Here is a 17741-nt window from a genome sequence, read left to right on the forward strand (position 1 = left end):
CCTTTCCTCTGTGTACTCAAGTGTTTGTTTGGCATTGTGTGGGCCCTATGGCTCAAATATTTTTTGCAGATGCACAGAATTAACCATGCATGTTTAGATGTGCTTGGGGAACACATACATTCATAGAGATGTATATACTTGACCCTGTCACTTTTTTGTTAAACACTGTAAAAGATATCGACTTTCCCCTCCAGATTTTAAAATGATTTAGAATAGGTGGTAGTGAGGAAATACCTAACACATCCTGTCAAATTAAGTATTTTCTCGGAGACTGTTCTCTAAGATAAAATTATTTCAGCTATAGAGATGTCTGTGCAATGTATTAAGGAACAGAATGAACAACCAAAATATAAACTAGCTTAAATGGATGTCCAATATACTGCATTTTTCCACTTGATTTTAATTTTCTTTTTCCTTCTCCCTGTTCTTTTTCCATCTCTACCTAACAGTTTTTCTCTTTGCTTAGTCTGTATCACATTTTTCTTTCTAATTCACTGGGCTCACTTTCTGCTTGTATTTTTCCAGTGTCTCTCTCAGCAACAATAATTAATGTTGGGTCAGATCTTTGAACCTCTTATTTGGAGCACTATTGAATTCAAGCTTGTACCACTGAATAGAAGCACTGGCCTCTTTTTCTTGCCAACAGACTCACATACAAAATAAAAAAAAAGGTTCACTGAGCACATCTACCAGGCACATTGAAATGCTGCTTTGGCCACAAGGTTTGGGTTCCTCCTGCTGCTGGCAAAGCAAATACAGTGACAGCAGTCACAGCACAAACCCCTTCTCCTCAAGCACTTCCAAACCCTCTGAAAGCCTGGAGATGCCATCAGTGGCTCATACCAAGCTGCTTGCTGGTCTGTAGGGCTGGAAGGACTGAAAAACCCTTCCCTGCCAGGTGTCATAGCCCAGACCCTGAAGTGTCTCTGCAGATCTGAGCTTCTGAGAGCGTGGTCTGCAGCACATCTCTCCATGATTCTGCCACATGAGGCATCCCTGACACCCAGCAGCTCCCAGGCACTCAGCCTGGCTCCCTCAGCCTGGGCTCAGGCCCCAGGTATAAAGCTCACTTTGTTCAGTTAAGTTATTCAGGAATTGTGAAAAGGTGATCTGAGCGAAATCTGAATTTGGACTGGCATTTTCATAATTGCAGGAACCCAGCTTTTACAGCATTGAAACCATATGAATTCAAATAAATCCTACTTCTCCTTCATCCCAGTAAGTAACTGGACTTGGACCAAAGCTGCCCTTTGGGATCCTGCTGAGTTTCCAGCCTGCAGTGCACCCCGTGGTCCTGGGAGAGTAAGGGAATCCAATTTCCTCCTGATTCACTCCACAATGAATCTGTCTTATTAGATACCACAATATAACTGTGGTTAAACCCCTCCTATAAAGCAGCTGCCCACCACAATAGTAATGTGGCCTTACTCCCTATCATACTTTTCCTCACTTCATTTTCCAGGCCATGAAATTCACCAGTCAGAAGGGGAATAGCAGAATTAGAAATAAATCCCATATCCCTTACCTTTTTCCTCTGGGCTAGCACTGACAGTGTTGTGTGTTTGCACACAACACTGAATTTTAAAGACATTAAATTCCACTGAATTTTAAAGACATTTCTCTTTCTTTACGGTAACTCACTGGAAGATGAATTTTTTTGTATTTTATGGATTTTATATTACTTTGCTAAGAGGAATGGCAGATTTGCAATTTTCAGGACTTAGATACTGCTAGATATGCAGGGCACTCAAATAAAAAATTCCGACTTGGGGTTGTGGTGTGTGAGCAGGTTTATTCTGGCATTTTCTTCCCTTGCCAAAGGAAAAACCTCTGTATCCAGAATTGCAATACAGGGAGTGCAGGTGCTTTACTACCCATTCATGTGTTTAAGGAATCCAACTCAGCCTGGGCATGAGCCCATTCAGCACTTTTTAGTGTCTGCAACTGCAGTCAGCCTTGTGTTAACACAAACCACACTCCTCACCCACCCTAAACTGCAGGGTAAATGTGCTACTGGGTATTGAATTTTCTCTGCCTGTTAAACCAGACAACTTATTTTTCAGCTGAGTGAATATAACGAGTTTTGTAGAGCTGTGTTAAAATGCAGCTCATGTTTAGAGGAATTACCTGAGGGTACTGAGTGCATTTTCCCATGTTATCTGTTTGATAAGAGCCAGATCACTTTTATTTGTGTGTGTGTGTGTGCAGTAGATAAAATGCCATGAGGAGTCATTGTTAAAGACTCCAAGAAGCAAATGCTCAGAACATCTGGCTAGTGAAAGCCCTGGACATGGAAAATATAAATGTCAAGGCTCATATTTATAAATTGGAAGGGCCATGACGACATCTGCTAGCAAGCTTTCTTCCAGAGCCCATTTGCTGTACATGGTTATTCACAGGCAACAACAGAAACGTGCATGGATCACATGCATGGCCTGCCCTTCCTTTCAGAACATGCACTCCAATAACACACACATGCTCTGTTCTCACAGCACAGGAATACAAGTGTTTGCAAACCTCACAGCAAAGCTCATGCATACCAGACCACAGTGGGACACACACTGCTGGAACAGGCTAAAAATAGCTGGGGAAAAAGCCTTGCATTAACACAGAATACAGTCAAACTCACTTAGCGTTAACTCTTCCAGTGAAATAAGCTCCTTTTCTGCCTTGCTCTACAGGAGTCACTTTGTACTACAAATCTAATCCTGAAGCCTTGTTTTTATGACTGAGTAGTTGTGGATGGGAATCTCAAAACTTTAAACAAAGTCTAACCTATTTGACCAGTCAAATAGGTTAGACAGTAGCTCAATACTAACATTAAAACAAACTACAGGTAAAAGAAATGTGATCCTACATTTGTAACCACAGGCACCTTTTCTTCAGCTTAGTGCCAAATGAGAAATATAAAACTGATCCAATGCATAAGCATAAAGGTTTTGTTAATGACTTATTATTGTAGGTGTCTAGACCACAGTTCACTCCACAGTTCACTGGCCACTGCCACAGAGGCTGCCCACAAGCCTGCCAAGTTGTCAAGAGAAGGAAAAACATCAGCAGAAAGAGCCTGGACTGCTTTATGATATCCATGAATTTAGCAAAGAATGGATTCCATGCTGTCTGTCCAGTCTGCAGAACAGTTGGACACACATGCACCTATATGAAAATGGTAGGAAAAGCAAAGATGAAGTAATGTGGAGGAGATGCACCTCCTGGTCACAAAATGAAGGAGAGAGAGGATGCCTAGCTCTGCCTCCCACTTCCTGCAGTCTGCATTAATGTCAGGTGACAAGGATATGCAAGATACAAGTGACACATATCCCCATCTCAGAGATTCTGCTGAAGGCTGCAGGCTCCAAAATCCCCCAGTTTAATTGGCACGGATGGACTGAAGAGCAAAGTGCAGTGTCTGTGTGATCACAGCCTCCTGCAAAGTGAGCTTAGAGAGGTGGAGGTGAGTGCAGCAGATGGAGATGCGGGAGGGGTCCCTTCCTAATCTTTTCTCCAGGGCCCATACAAGCATGTGCAGCCAGAGTTTAAAAAGGCAGGTAGAAAGAGCACTGGAGAAAGAGAATATTTAAGCAGGAAATGGAGAAAGATGGAACTGGAAAATTAACAGGTTGTGGAAGTCCTGGCAGTGGATGAGGAAACGAGGCTGCACTGGCTGAGAAACAGTACAACAAAGGGGAATCATAGAGGAAGAGATCATCTGAACTCTGCCACTGCTGCTTCTTGAATCCTAAGAAATCCTAAGAAAACACTTTGTTTGTGCTGCATCAGACAGTTCTTAGGCAGCTTAACAAAGTTAGCAGTAGTAGGGCTGTGTCCAGCCCCAGTCAGAAATACATCAAGATATAAATAGGTAGTACAGACTGTCTTTACTCAACACAGCTCAAATGAGAAGTAGAAAACAAGAAAGGAAAAGAAAGCTCTTCATAGGCTCCATAAAACATCTTGCATTGTATTTTAAATCTTAATCAGCATTGAAGAGGAAAGAACAGAAAGTGCTCTTGGATAGCCATTGCTGAAAAATACCTCATTGTTCAAAAATCCTAACTCGTGTGCTCCAATTTTGTTACTCGTTCGCCTTCAGAAATATGGATTTAATATTCATGATGGATTTAAATTTCACTAAAATAAAATACCTAATGCATTACCAATAGAGAATTTAGTTTAATGAAACAAAACTGAAATCTATACACAAATCATGTTTCCAAAAGACTTCTGTGTTCTTTAATGATTTTACTTTCAGGTATTTATAGCTTTCATTAAAACACCATTTGCATACTGCTTCATATGAATTGGTCATACTAGAGCAGAGACACTTAAGTAATAGTGAAAGTAAACATGTAAGACTTTAGCTTGTTTTTCTCTAATTTTATCTGTGTTTGCATCATCCCACAGTGGCAGCACATTATTAAGAACAACAGAACAAAGTAAAACACATGGATCTTTTCATGTGTTTAGCAGGTATAAGTGAGGCTGCACATCTTTTCAGCCCCATCTGGAGGATAACAAATTAACTCTTTGACTTTACAAGGGGAAAGGAGTTATCAGTCACGGCCAGCTGACAGGGAAGGTCTATTAGCACGGAGATGCTACAGGTTTGGACATGAATGTCAGGACTTCCCATCGTTACTGAGATGCATTAGAGGGCTGTGTGCTGAGGCCAGGTTCCACAGCTTTAATTAATATATTCTGTGCACTCTGACCGACCTGATAATCCAAGAAGCCTCAATAAAAACCATCTAGGGAGGGAGGATATGTCATCACCATACCATTTGTTACAGTCAGGAGATTTACCTCTTGTTTTTACTGCGCTGAGTTACACTGTGCTCCTGTTTTACTTTCACTGGAGGGCTCGTGTACCTGGGGCTGTGCAAAGGGCATGATGACAGAACTGCCAGAGCCAGTCCTTGTTTAAAGGAGGCTCTGAGCCATCTGCTCACCTTAAAGGGGGATCAAATGGAAACAGGAAAAAGCTAAGGAGGGGAACATACAGTGTTCCCTACACTTGGCTCTCTGCTCAGGAGGAGCAGAGGATGCCTTCACAGAAGAAAGATGGCATGTCTGAGAGAGGTAGGCAGGGCTGGGAGGAAGAAAGACCAACTGATGCACTGCTGAACTGCCCAAAATGTCTTTTTCTGGACACTGTATATCTACCAGGGCTCAAAAAAATTGGGCAAACTAAGAGCAAAATTTAGGCCAGTTCAAGATATAAAGGTTCACCTTCCACAAAGGAACCAGGAGAGAGCATTTGATCAGGACCACTCCATATCACAGAAAGCTCTTGCACCCAAACTGTCAAACCCTGAATTTCTTCTGCTGACTGTAGATATTTGTATGCCATGTCCTGCAAGATAGAGAAGTCCTGAAGCTGTGTCCTCAATCCTGGTTGAACACAGGGTAAATAAATACAAAGGTGACACTGCTTCCTTGGCTGCAGAGGCTGGAGGAGGAGTGATCCCCCTCCCCATGAGCATCAGGAGGCACTCCCTCAGCAGTGTCCTGACCAGGGAGGCAGACAGGGTAATTTAAACAAACAAGGCCCCAGTGATGGAAATTTCAAGCTCAAAGCTACCATATGGAGGGAAATCATCTGACCACAATTTACCTGTTAGACTTCAAAGGTGTCTAAGTCTCCTCTAAATAAAAGCAGTCTTTTCTTTAATGAAGTTAAGTACTGTATTTCAGCACCATGTGTTGTGAAAAGGAAGCAATTTGGATTAATTTACTGAAATTTACCTTTCAGATGCAGTTAAGTGGAATTAAAAGTTTGTCTGAGTTGACAGAGTTCTGTTTTCCATCACTGCATTGTCTTGAAAGAAAGGATAACAGGCTAAGTGCTTAAATTCCATCCAAACTGATAAGGTTCACTCTGTACAGGCAAACTCAGTGTAGTTTATTACATATTGTCTCCCTTCATCCATCACTGCTATACATTTTTTCCCCCCCTAAAACAACTGCCTCTTCCAAAATAAATTTATATTTGTGATGTTATTGCATTCATCTGGGGTTGAATAGTCTGCACTGGGCTATCAGAGAGCTGCCATTTCTACTTACAGGAAGAATTCATTTCATTTCCCACTAATGGTAGCTTTTGCAGGGCTAAGCTTACATCTGGGACAAGAATTTTTTTTTTCTCTTCTGAGAACAATTCTTTGCCCTTAAACTCTTTCCTGTTGAATCGTGTGTCCTTACCCTCTTTCCAAACACCACCTTCACCCAGATCTCTTCCTTGGCAGTGGGAATTAACTTGCCCATTACATCCTTTCTAGTCTTTTTCTTCCCAGCACTGTACTTCTCTCTTTCACATCCCCTAGCTGCCATTGCTCCTTCCAAACCTCACCCCTCCCATAATGCCCTCCCAGTTAATAACTCCCCTCCCTCCTTTTTCCCAGGAGTTTTCCTCCCTCCTTGCCTTAGGTCCCAGGATAACTCACCCCAGCAGCTGGGAGAGGTTCTCTGTTCTCCTGGACTGGCTTTGTTGGCAGCCTTGAACCATTTGCCTACAGCAAAGGTGCAATCCTGACCTGCCCATCAGTGACCACTCTGAAACATCACAGGCATTTCTCTATTCTTTCAATTAACTGAGCATCTCACCATGAAAAGCCAGTGAATGATCTGTAATTAATTATTTATATTACATGGGGAAGCCTAGCTAACACAGTGTCTAAAGAAACAATGATACTCTGTATGCCAAACTTCAGCCTTGCAGCCTGAGGGTTTTGTCTCCCCTCCCTGCTACCCCAGCTGGATTTTGGCTATGGGAGGTAGCCAGGGTTTGAGTCTTGTCTAAGTTCAAATTTCTCCCAAGGACAGACTTCAGATCTGCACATTTCTGCAAAATCAAGTAGTTGAAGAAAAAAAAGCTTGCTACTTGAAATCTCCATTCAATTTTGATTCTTGACAAGCCATTTCAAACAGAAACTGCAGTCAGGCAGGACTTTTTCAGTTTGTTTAGATTTTGGGGGAAGGAGGCAGAAGGGAGAGGAAACCACACATTTCATCAGCATTTTTTATTTTTTAATAGCCTTCAATGCAGGCGATTACCCAGGAGATCAGCAAATCTTAGCTCTGTGAAAGACAGGGAGGAGACAGAGCAGAAGCTTTCTCATCCTCCACAGCAGTACTAACCCTTCAACACACAAATCTAAACACTGTTCACCCAGGGGTGCCAACTCAAATGCCTCAGCTGTGAAGACAGAACAAAAAGAAAAGGACACTCTCCAAGGTACAACTGAAAGTAAATACTAATAATGATGTGTGGCATTAAATGATGACTCATTTTTCACAAGGCCATTTCAGATTGTAGCCATAACCTTGGATCAGACCCGAATGACTGTGAGAGCTGAAGTCTTAGTGGAACCATTAATTATGGATTTCCTGGCTTTTATAGGTTGGAGTCAGACCTTTGATGTTCCTTTAAGATTGTTCTCCTGTGTTCATTTCCTTTGTTTCTCTGTTGGTAGCTTAAGAAAACACCCTAAGATTTCCATGGAAGTGTATGAGATCGCCTAGAAATGCGTAGTCCATAAAAGCCCTGCAATTCATGGCTCATAAAGTCCTCTAATCCATGGTCAATAAAGCTTTGGAAAAGAGCTGTATGAACCACAGTCATTTCACAGTTCAATGAGGTTCATACAGGAATCAATAACCTGGTTTAAATTTGCCTGGATTTGTCCTCCACCTGCATATTTCTCTTTGACTTTTCAGGTTGAAAGGCAGCTCCAACAGCTGAATCCTGGGGACCTTGCATGGAAACAATGAGCTTTATGCAGCTTTCCCCCAAAAGCTGTAACAAAGACCTAAATCCCTCTACTTTGTCTCAAAGGTGAACAATTCAAGTTTTCAGGTGACAACTGGTGAGTTAGGGAACTGGAAGAACAGCCATTTGGAAATACAGGGCCATAGCTCAAGTTAATACTAAATGCAGAGACTTCAGTCCATACAGAACATAGGGGACTCCAACTGAAGTGCAGGCAACTGCACAATGGATTTTTGGGACAGGCCAGAGCAAGAATTCCCTAGTACACCAATTAGCCTTCAAAAATGAGTGCTAAGTCTCACTGCTGAAACATTACTGAGGTAATGCAAAGAAGTCCACATTTCTCTCCTGCACAGGTAACACTCTATTGCCTGTATGATCAGCCACCCTGCTTGTTTCCTCCCAAAAATGATCACCATACAAGGTCTGGTCACAGACACACATTTGTGCTCTTTTCTTGCCAATCAGAAAGGAACCAGTTGGAGAGAACTCACTGTTTATTGCTTTGTGCAGGGCCCAGCTTGCAATTAATGCTGATGAAACCCAACTGCCAAAAGCACAATATGCAGCAGCTGGTTTATGAAAGTTGAGACCCCATCCAATTTATGGGAAAACCAGAGCTGGTTGTGAGTCTCTGATTTAGTGAACTTGTATTTTTTTGTGTTTTTTTTTGCTTTGTTTCCAGGAAAACACCAGAAGTTACTCCAGAACTGCAGAAGCACTAAAACCATCTGAAAGCACAAAGGCAGGCTTCCCTTCTTCCAGCCTTTCCTCATTTCTAGGCCTGTGATCTCCCACTAATATCTCCCTGGGATCTTTCATCAAGGCAGGCAACACACAGTGTCTGGTTCATCACCAGCGTGGAGGGAGCGGAAACTTGTGTTTCCTCACCCCAATCTCCACCCTTATGAAATGGAAATAGAGGGATAAAAGGCTTTGATTCAGGTGAAATCTCACAGGAGCACACAGCAAATAATTTAACTCTAACCTTCAGAACTACCTCTTAAATCCCTTTCCTAGGAACATTTAATAAAACCAGCAAAAGGCGCAAAAATCATAAGCACCACTTTAAGCTCCCAACTGCACGTTTCCACTGCCAATATCCAATATCCTTTCTGGATAGATAGATAGATAGGGGTGGGAAGATTGTGCCCAAGTGCCAGGCTCCCACCAGACCTATTTAAACATCTCACTTGTACAACACATGAGGAACTTGACCACAGACCCTTGTGAAATGCTGGGACATCATGGGACACCACAAGTCAGCAGCCTCCAGGCAGAAGGACAGAAAAGTCCCTTGTATTTGAGGCAATCAGCTATGGTGAACCAAATGCCACCTAGTTCAGGCTTAAACATCCTCTGTGGAGGGAATCCAAGCACTGAACACACACTTTGAAAAGAAAATACATGAATCCTTCTTACAAGGCTGGCACTGACCTCAGAAACAGCCTTATTACATTAAGATTAATATGCACCACCTTAATAGCAACCCTTACATCATTCACCCTGAGAAAACAATAAACTACAAAAAATGAGGTAACTGCTCCATTAAAAAGAATGAATAAAAATAATAGTAATAATAATAATAAAAATCTGAAAACACAAATATGTGAAGCTTTTTTTCTTAGCAAAGGGAGAAATCTCTGAGAGACTTTCAAGAATTTAGGTGCTATGAAAATGGGAATACGTAACGCTCAAAGACAATTATTATATGTGTAGGTGAGCAGCCAGTTCCCAATATATTACTTAGTTCCTTTTACTTGTTAGAAGATCAATAAACATTGTGGCTGTTTGTCTGCCCATGATTTGGCCTGGATAAAGGCACTAAGAGCTTTAGAGGTGGGAGAATAAATTGCCCAGGAATCCTAAAAGCACACATTGAGAAGCCCTGGTCAAACATGAAGGCTCTTATTCAAACATTGAATGGGAGTTTTTAACCTCAAACCAAGATTGGAATAGCCATGGAGAAGTGCCTACCTCCATTCTCTTCACATAGAGGATTTAGTTAAGTACTTCATTTTGCTTCAGTTTGCTATTTTCAGTGCAGTCTGAGATGTTAAAACATTTCAGCCCCACAACACAGTTAAGAAGGTTGAAAGTCAAATTTGTCAGAATCTTAAGAACTCTCAGGAATATTCTGTATGGTTGGAAAATGGGCAAGCCTTTGTGATGAAAACTGCTGGTACAGATAGGAAAAGAATTATTGGGAGAAAAAGGACAAGCACAGAGTATTTTCTATTGTTGTTCTTTTCCTGTTTTTCAATATGACAAATCTTTGTTTTTGTGTCCTCTTTAGTTTTTGGTCAAACATGCCTATGAACATGCCTATTTTCCTCCTAGCTCTTCATTAGGCTACAAAAACATCATCTCACTCCCTGTGTCTCCCAGTTAGCCTTTGTCTGACCCTCCCTATGGTCTAATCAGCAAGAGCTGGGATCTGCAAAGAGCATTGAGTTAGGAGCCAGCAGGAAGAGGACAGGGACCAGAGCAGTCATGACTCACCTGTCTTCTATCCGAACCCAGAGGTCATTGAACTGCCTCTGGCGATGGTGCTTGTGCTGCTTCTTGTGCCATTTCTTCTGCCTGCCAAACTCCTCCAGCTGGCTGATGCTGTCAGGCAGCAAGAGGTGAGGAGACAGGCTGTCTTCTTCATCCATCTGCTGTGGCTTCAGGGAAGGAGATGCCAGTGGGACCTGCTCAGAAAGCTGGACAGGGGGCAGAGCTGTCACTGAGAGCCCCTCCAAGGCTGGGCTTGTCTTTGTCGTCCTTGAACTGCAAAACACAACATTTAAATATGAGTAAAGGAGGAAGGGTGCCAAAACAAAGGTGAAAGCAGAAGACTGCACTGCTTGGTGAGTGCCCCTGACTGCTGAGAAGGTGCACAAGGCTTTGCTCTGGGGCAGGTAAAGACAGCACTGGCATTTCATAGGAAGCTTTCAAGTAAACACTTAACTGAAAAATGGGGAAAAGGCAAGAGACACTCTATTGCTATTTTCTGTCATTTTAATGACTTCTTAGAGGCCTTAGAGTCTGCCTCTTATAGGAAAACAGATACCTGAGGAGAAGCTGATTTTAAATTAATAAATTATCTCATTATCTCTTCTTCTTTGTTCCCCCCCCCCCCCCCCAACTTTGGATGTCATCTGTAGAAAACATGTCATTGTTTTAACTGCAACAAGAATTATATCTCCTCATCCAGTCAGGACTGGGGAGAAGGAAGCCTAGGCTGATGATAGAAGCATGGAAGCTTGGTAGCTGGGATGGGATAGGTGAGACCTGAACTCCAGCAGGTAATGAAGAAAAAAGGGGTAAATGACCTATCCAAAGCCTCCTTGAAACAATCCTGCCAGAGCTCTTCAACCCTGTCTGAAGTATTACCACCTCTTGTACATGACTGGAATGATGCAGAAAAAGACCTTTTATTTTCATCTTCTAGAGTTTCACCGATTTTAGAAGAAAGTCAATATAAACTCTCTCCTTTGGTATGCAGCCATGTGAACTTATTGTGAGCTAAGATAGCTGAAACAAAAAACTAATAAACCAGGACTGACATAAAGTTATTTTTCCCCCCTAACTTCAGTAGAAGTTCATATTGAGTCTTAATTGCAAGAAATTTTCCTGTCCCTGGGATGGGCCAATGAGTTGTACATACAGAAAATAGGAGAGAATTAATAGGCAATATGAAGCTGTGGTCTGCAAAACTATTTCTATTACATGGATGCTATGACTTTTATGACAGAAACAATTAAAGCCACGTGAAAAATTTTGCCTCCTGAGTGAAACCAGTAAGACATTTTAATGAAAAAGTAATAAAAAATCCTAAACTTCATTGGTGACAATGTACAAAATGTGCCGCAAGTGAAACCACATGTTTCATTTATGGAACATTTTGTTCTCTTCCAAAAAAGTCACATCTACTACTAATGAAAGCTTTTTTTCTTTTTGACTTTCTTGAAGTCTGTTACAATACCAGTCTTGATGGTCACCTCTATTTCCAGTGCATTGTGTTTCATCCGAAAGTCTTCCCAATACCTACTGATAATTAATTATTGTTACTATGACACTCACTGGCAAATACCTTGTCACTTGTAGCCAACATTCATGGAGTTCTTCAGAGATCATACAACGGATAGAGGAGAGAAAGAAAGTTTTCTAGAACTAATCCTAAAATTCTTCATGGTTGGTTTTATTATTAAAACACACAAGAAAATCCCTTTTTTTTCTTCTTTTCCCAATCATTCAGACTCCCAGTGAGTCCTTTCCAAACTCACCCATACTCACTCCATGCTCTATTTTATACCACAGATAGATCTGCCGGTTCTAAATTTTTTTCCCCATTAACACTTCCTTTCATGTTTCATGTTGAGGGTGAATGTTCCCCAGTGCTGCAGTTTCCTTTGAGAGTTCTTGGTGCTTTTCAAAGCCTTTAAGAATTCCTCATCTATGGCACCATGGCTGAAGCGAAGCCATCTCCTGACTCACGTAAATGAAGAGGCACTCACAGGTTTGCACTGGGGGAGGTCTCTCAGACCACAGCAGAGAGTTCTTAATTTTTATCCAGCCATGATGGTGGATCAGTGAAGTATCAACATCCAATTGCAGCCATTTAGCAGCTTGGAGGATAACACAGGGTGAACTTGGACAGGAGAGTTTAGGCAGGTAGGAAGGACCTGGACCAAGCACCTACAGACACCTTGTGGGTCCTGAGATGGCAGCAGAGACCAATGGGTGGCCAATGGAAGCCACTGAAACTGAGCTGTAGCCAAGATTTCTGTTTCCATTGAATTCCTTCTCTGTGCCTCATGCTCTGATCAGTCAGCAACTCCCTGAGACGCTGCAGGCAGGAGCAGCCCCTGTGTGCCAGCTCAAGGCTGGGGCTGCTCTTTGATTCCTTGAGTGGTCTTAGGGATATCTGAACACGTACTTTCCACCTTTTAACACCTACTATTTTCTTACATGTGTTTACCTTGCTCTGAGCTCCCCGTAAACTGGAACCAGTAGAGAGGTGTTTTTATGGGTTGAGATTTTACAAACCACTTAAGACGACTGGCAGCTCCCTCCTTATTAAAATTAATGACTTTGGGCATCAAAATCCCAATGGTGGCTTTGAAAGTTTCTTGCTTAATTGTTTCCACTACCATCACATGAGCCACAGGTTGTAAACTTGATATTTCAGAACATTCTTTGGGAAGAGAATAAATAAACACTGGAGAAACGTTAAAATGCTGTAACCTAAAGAGGGTTATAAACTAACCACCAGCATGTTAGAGTCGAGTCAGGGGGAATAGAGCCACTGTGGCAACTGCATATTAGATTTGGTTGATATTCATTCCATTACGCATGCACAAATATTTTTTAAATTATTAGTAACTGCTAATAATTGCACCAAGACCTAAGAGAGACTTTTGAAAGCTGTATGATGATGCATGTTTGCTCCTCTAAAAGAAAAGAAAGATAATTTTAAACTGATTTAATCATTCAGTTACAATAATTATATACTATATTATACATAAAAATAATAATTACAATAAAAATAAACAACAAATAAATATTATAAAAATATTTATTAATTATTAATTTATTATGAACCTGGTTCTTTTCAAATAGGACTGTCATCCTACAGATATTCTGCCAGAAGGAAAATCAAAACAGAATAGGGATATTTAATCCAAATATACTGCAAGAATATTTGAAGATGTTAATTTAATGTAAGAAAGATTTCCTATAAGATAGTAACTTCCCTATTGATTTCAGTAAAAAAATTATTAATAAAAAGTGCTCAAATTTATTTGTATTCTGGATTTTCCCCCTAAAAAATAAAGGAAAAAACCTGCCATCTTCAATTGGATACCTGGACAATCGATCTCTGCATTTCATGAAGCTTTACTGTTAAATTCAACTGCTCATTTCATGGACTATTTCGTGCCTTTCCCCTGGTCTCAGTCTCTGTGCACTCTGTTAGCACAGCTGCACTGTATGAAACCATGGGGATATAATGGACTTTTTTTTCCATTCCTTCACTACTGCTGAGACAGCTTTTCAAGATACATAGTTATTTTTAAAGTCAGGGAAAAAGCAAGGCTAGTTCTCAGTTTGTGAGGCCACAGTGCCTTTTCTGAAGAAAGAGTGAGAAAGTACCACCCAAATATCTTGGTCCACACAAAGATCTCAGAGATTTTTCATGAATAACTTGATACAATTCCAGGCTTAGAGGTTCCACCCATTTTTAAATGTATCATTCCCACACAGGGTGGTCTTGGAAAAATGAAAATTATTTCAGGCCCTTAGGTGGGTTTTTCTCATCTCTGACCTTAATTTCCTTCCCTGGGATGTGCAGTCCTGCAAAACAAGTACTCCAAAACAACCAAGTACAAATAAGAAAACGTTGGAGTCTCAACAAATATCCTATGTGGCTTGGTCCTAAGGTACAGAAAGCAGTGAAAGCAGGAAAACATTTATTCTTGCTGGTTCTTGAAAACACTTAATCCACAGACAAAGACCTCTGTGGTTTTCTTTCACTTCTGGTGAAATTTGCCATCCTTTTCTAATTCTTTCCAAGAATTAAAAGAACAAAACAAAACATGTAAGTTGTTTGGACTGAGCTGGATGCTCCATTAGGCTGTCTCAGCATTCCTCTCTCTGCCTTGTGGTCTGCAGTGTCACTCTGTGCTGGCACTGACCACTGAAAATTGACTCATCACTGGCATTTTTTGGGGCTATTGAGTGGATCTGGTCAGAAAAATGACATTAACACCATGATGTCGTGCAAGATATTGTTTTCATAATTCCCAGGCTTAAAACTGCACAGGTCAGGCAGGGCAGACCCCAGTAATGCCTCTGCCCCTGACCTGCCAGAGTAACGCCAGCAACGTTTGGACTGAGTCCCATCAAGCCTCCCCATGGGCTTCCACAGGGCCAGGGAGGGACTTGCCCTTGCTGTATGCCTTTGCTGATGATACACATCTTCCAGACAACGAAATCATCAATCTCATTTTTTTCAGCAATCTTGCGGTTAGCATCTCTGTTCCCTCAGATATGTGCAGAAACTTCCGAAATCCCAGCCTGCCAATTTGTTATTTGCATCCTGACTTTGCAGCACAAGCAATGGAAAAGTTTTGCTCAGAAGACTGCCATGCTTTGCACGGGCTTCCAAGCACAGCAACATCACTGAGGTTTTCTTGCTTCAGTTCTCAGAACTGTCAGACAAGGAGAGATTTTGTTTCATCAAGAGAGAAGCTGCGGTGATAGCAAGGAATGTGCGATGCAGCAGCTTCATCCTCATGCCACTGTTCCAGGGATGCAGCCGGCTGATGGCCAGACAGTGAGTTAAAAGTGTTTTATTGTGGATGAATTCTCATACATTCCAGCTGGGGTGTCTTGGTGAGGGTAGGAATTCGTCAGCCCCTTGCACACACCCTCGCTCCCCTCGCCGCAGGCCACAGAGACCTCTGCTCCTGGCTCTGCTTTCCCTACACATCTCTCTGAGAGAGTCATGCACACCCACAAGATGGGCACCACACCACAATGTCCTGTCCCATGAAGGGTTTTGCTTTTTTTCCCCTCTTCCACACTAGGATGAAGCTCAGACTTTCAAAGCTCTTGGGAGAGAAGCAAACAAAAGAGCAGAAAAGCAGGCAGAAATCCTAACCCACCCCGGCACTGCTCATAGGGCCTCTTTCCAGTGATGGGAACTGTGCACTGAGAGCACACTCACATAACCAGGTGACACCATGGACATAATGTCCTTCAAGATGAAAAGCATAAATATATTTTACTGCAAAAGAGAGTAACTGCAAAGCAAAGATCAGAGAGTTAGATTCTCTCCATGCTTAAACTTTATCTGAGCTGCTTCAGGCTAAGTGCTGTAAATTACTCAGGATGAATTAGGCTCAAGAGACAGCAAAAGAGAAATCCCTGATTACTCCTGTGAAATCCCTGATTATTCACTCACCTGATCAGCTTAATTATAATGAGGTTATTTTATTTCGTATGTAGTTGCCTTAGGCCTGTACACTAAAGTTAAAACGTCTTAGCAGAATTTGGAAACAAAGTTGTTTTTTCATTTTTTTGCACCATAGTCAACTACATCTCATGAGCACTTAAATTAGGTTAAGTAGTTAAATTAGATTATAGTCCACCCCCAACTTGGATGTGCTCTGAATCCATGTCAGACTATTTCTCTGGGAAGAATCACTGTTGCTCAAGAACTGTAACCTTAGTTTGAAAGCACATTTAGTCCTCAGTATACACACGTATGTATGTACAAATCTGTGCATAAATGAAATGAAAAGTTTGTGAAGATATTCACATGGACCGTAACGTTTTCCTTCCCACTTTGAGAAACTATAAACTAAGAGGAATAAGTAAAACTTTTGTTATCTATTCTATTTCATTAGAAGTGGAGCTGGTCTAAGGCATGGGAGAAGAAATGCAAACTTTCTGCGCTTGAAAAGCTGAATTTGCTGAAAAAAAGAGGGCAGCTGTAACATTTGTAACATGTCATTTCCACATTTTCATGTGAATTCTTTCTGAAAATTCAAAATGTTTCATTTCAGCATTTTATGAACAAAGCTTCTAATTTTTTTTTAGTCTTCTGTTTTCAAAGACTTACATGCTACAAAGTGCCCTTTTTTGTTCAGAGATTGATCTCAATTAAAAAGAAAAACCCAACTAATATATAAAAATGACAAAACTCAACAAAACCCAATTCCTGCCTTCAAAAGCATCCTCAAAATGTTCCATTTTAAATTGCTCTGAACTTATTTTCCCTTCTTGATTTTTTGGTTCAGTTCTTGAACTGAATAATCCTTTGTTTATGAATCTTTCATGGAAACTCTGAGAGCTGCACGCTCCAGCCCCAGAGGATGGGCTGTGCCCTCAGAGGAAGGATGGGTTGACCTCCAGTCTTGTTTCCATTTTCCACATAAATAGCAAATAAGAACCTTCTTTGCTCATGGTAGACAAGCTTCACCTCAGGCTCTATTCCCTAAATCTCCACAGTCTTATTACCACCAAACCAATTTAGTGCTAAGCTATTTCTGCCTGGGTAGTTCAGCTTAAGCAAAATATTCACAATATAGATACTTCTGGTGCCTTGCTGTCCTATGGAAGTGGTACTTAAAGCTCCTTGGATAGGATCCCTATCCCATAGGTCCAGATGGGCTTTTTCCTGCTCAGGCATCCTAGTTCAACATGGGAGCACAGAGACATGCAGCTGTCCTGGGACACATGGAAGTCTCCCTTACAGAGGAGAGAGAGGCCTTCACATTCTAATTACAACTCTGTATGTCCATGCAGCACCCAAAGGCTTGCTACATGAAGTTAACTAAAATGTTTTATCATCTTATAACAAAATTTTGACTGCTGAGTTTGCAATGAATTTTAAGAAGCTGACTGACAAAAAAAAAAAAAACCCAAATGGGCTGCTAGATTTGATTCCACAGTAGAATTACAGCTAATATACAACTGTTTATATCTTGCTCATTTACAATCCAAATTGAGTTCTGCTCCCAGATTGTCTCCACTGAGAATTAGTTTCCCTTTTTTGCTGGATCCTCCAGAGAGAACATGTATCTGCAGAAGCCCATATTCTCTATCATATCTTAAATATAAAAACTCTACAGAGACACAGCTGAGCAGGGCAACAAATGCTAAACTTGAGGGACTACTGCATTTTCACTGAGTTCAGACTGAAACTAAGGGCAGATTATTCACTGTTTGCCTGGTGCTGTTTTCTGCACTTCCCTCTGATGCTCTGAAGTTGAGTCCTGGCTGAAGTGAGGTACTGGGTGGATCACAGATCTGTGCAAGCACAGCAACTTGTGTTCCTGAAGTACCTTGCTCAGCCAAGGCTCTTACAATTGCAAGACACAGATAACGTGGGCTCCTAAGTAGCTGCTATCACCAGAAGGAGAGAGACACAGACCACTCAAATCCAGCAGCAGGCATAAGTGTGGAACCAAAGAGCCATGAG

The 17741-nt window shown here is 41.4% G+C and overlaps 1 protein-coding gene across 1 annotated transcript in view; it reads right to left on the reverse strand.

The window, feature by feature from the left end:
• TRABD2B (TraB domain containing 2B) overlaps window positions 1-17741 on the reverse strand; it is a 260371-nt gene that overhangs the window by 9271 nt on the left and 233359 nt on the right. Inside the window, exon 6 of the mRNA XM_071436682.1 lies at window positions 10271-10540. Within this exon, the coding sequence (XP_071292783.1) occupies window positions 10271-10540 (270 nt within the window). The remainder of the gene's footprint in view (window positions 1-10270; window positions 10541-17741) is intronic.

This window comes from Agelaius tricolor, unplaced genomic scaffold (genome assembly GCF_023055355.1).
Source record: "Agelaius tricolor isolate 1412-34295 unplaced genomic scaffold, bAgeTri1.0.p SCAF_11, whole genome shotgun sequence".
Taxonomy (NCBI): domain Eukaryota; kingdom Metazoa; phylum Chordata; class Aves; order Passeriformes; family Icteridae; genus Agelaius; species Agelaius tricolor.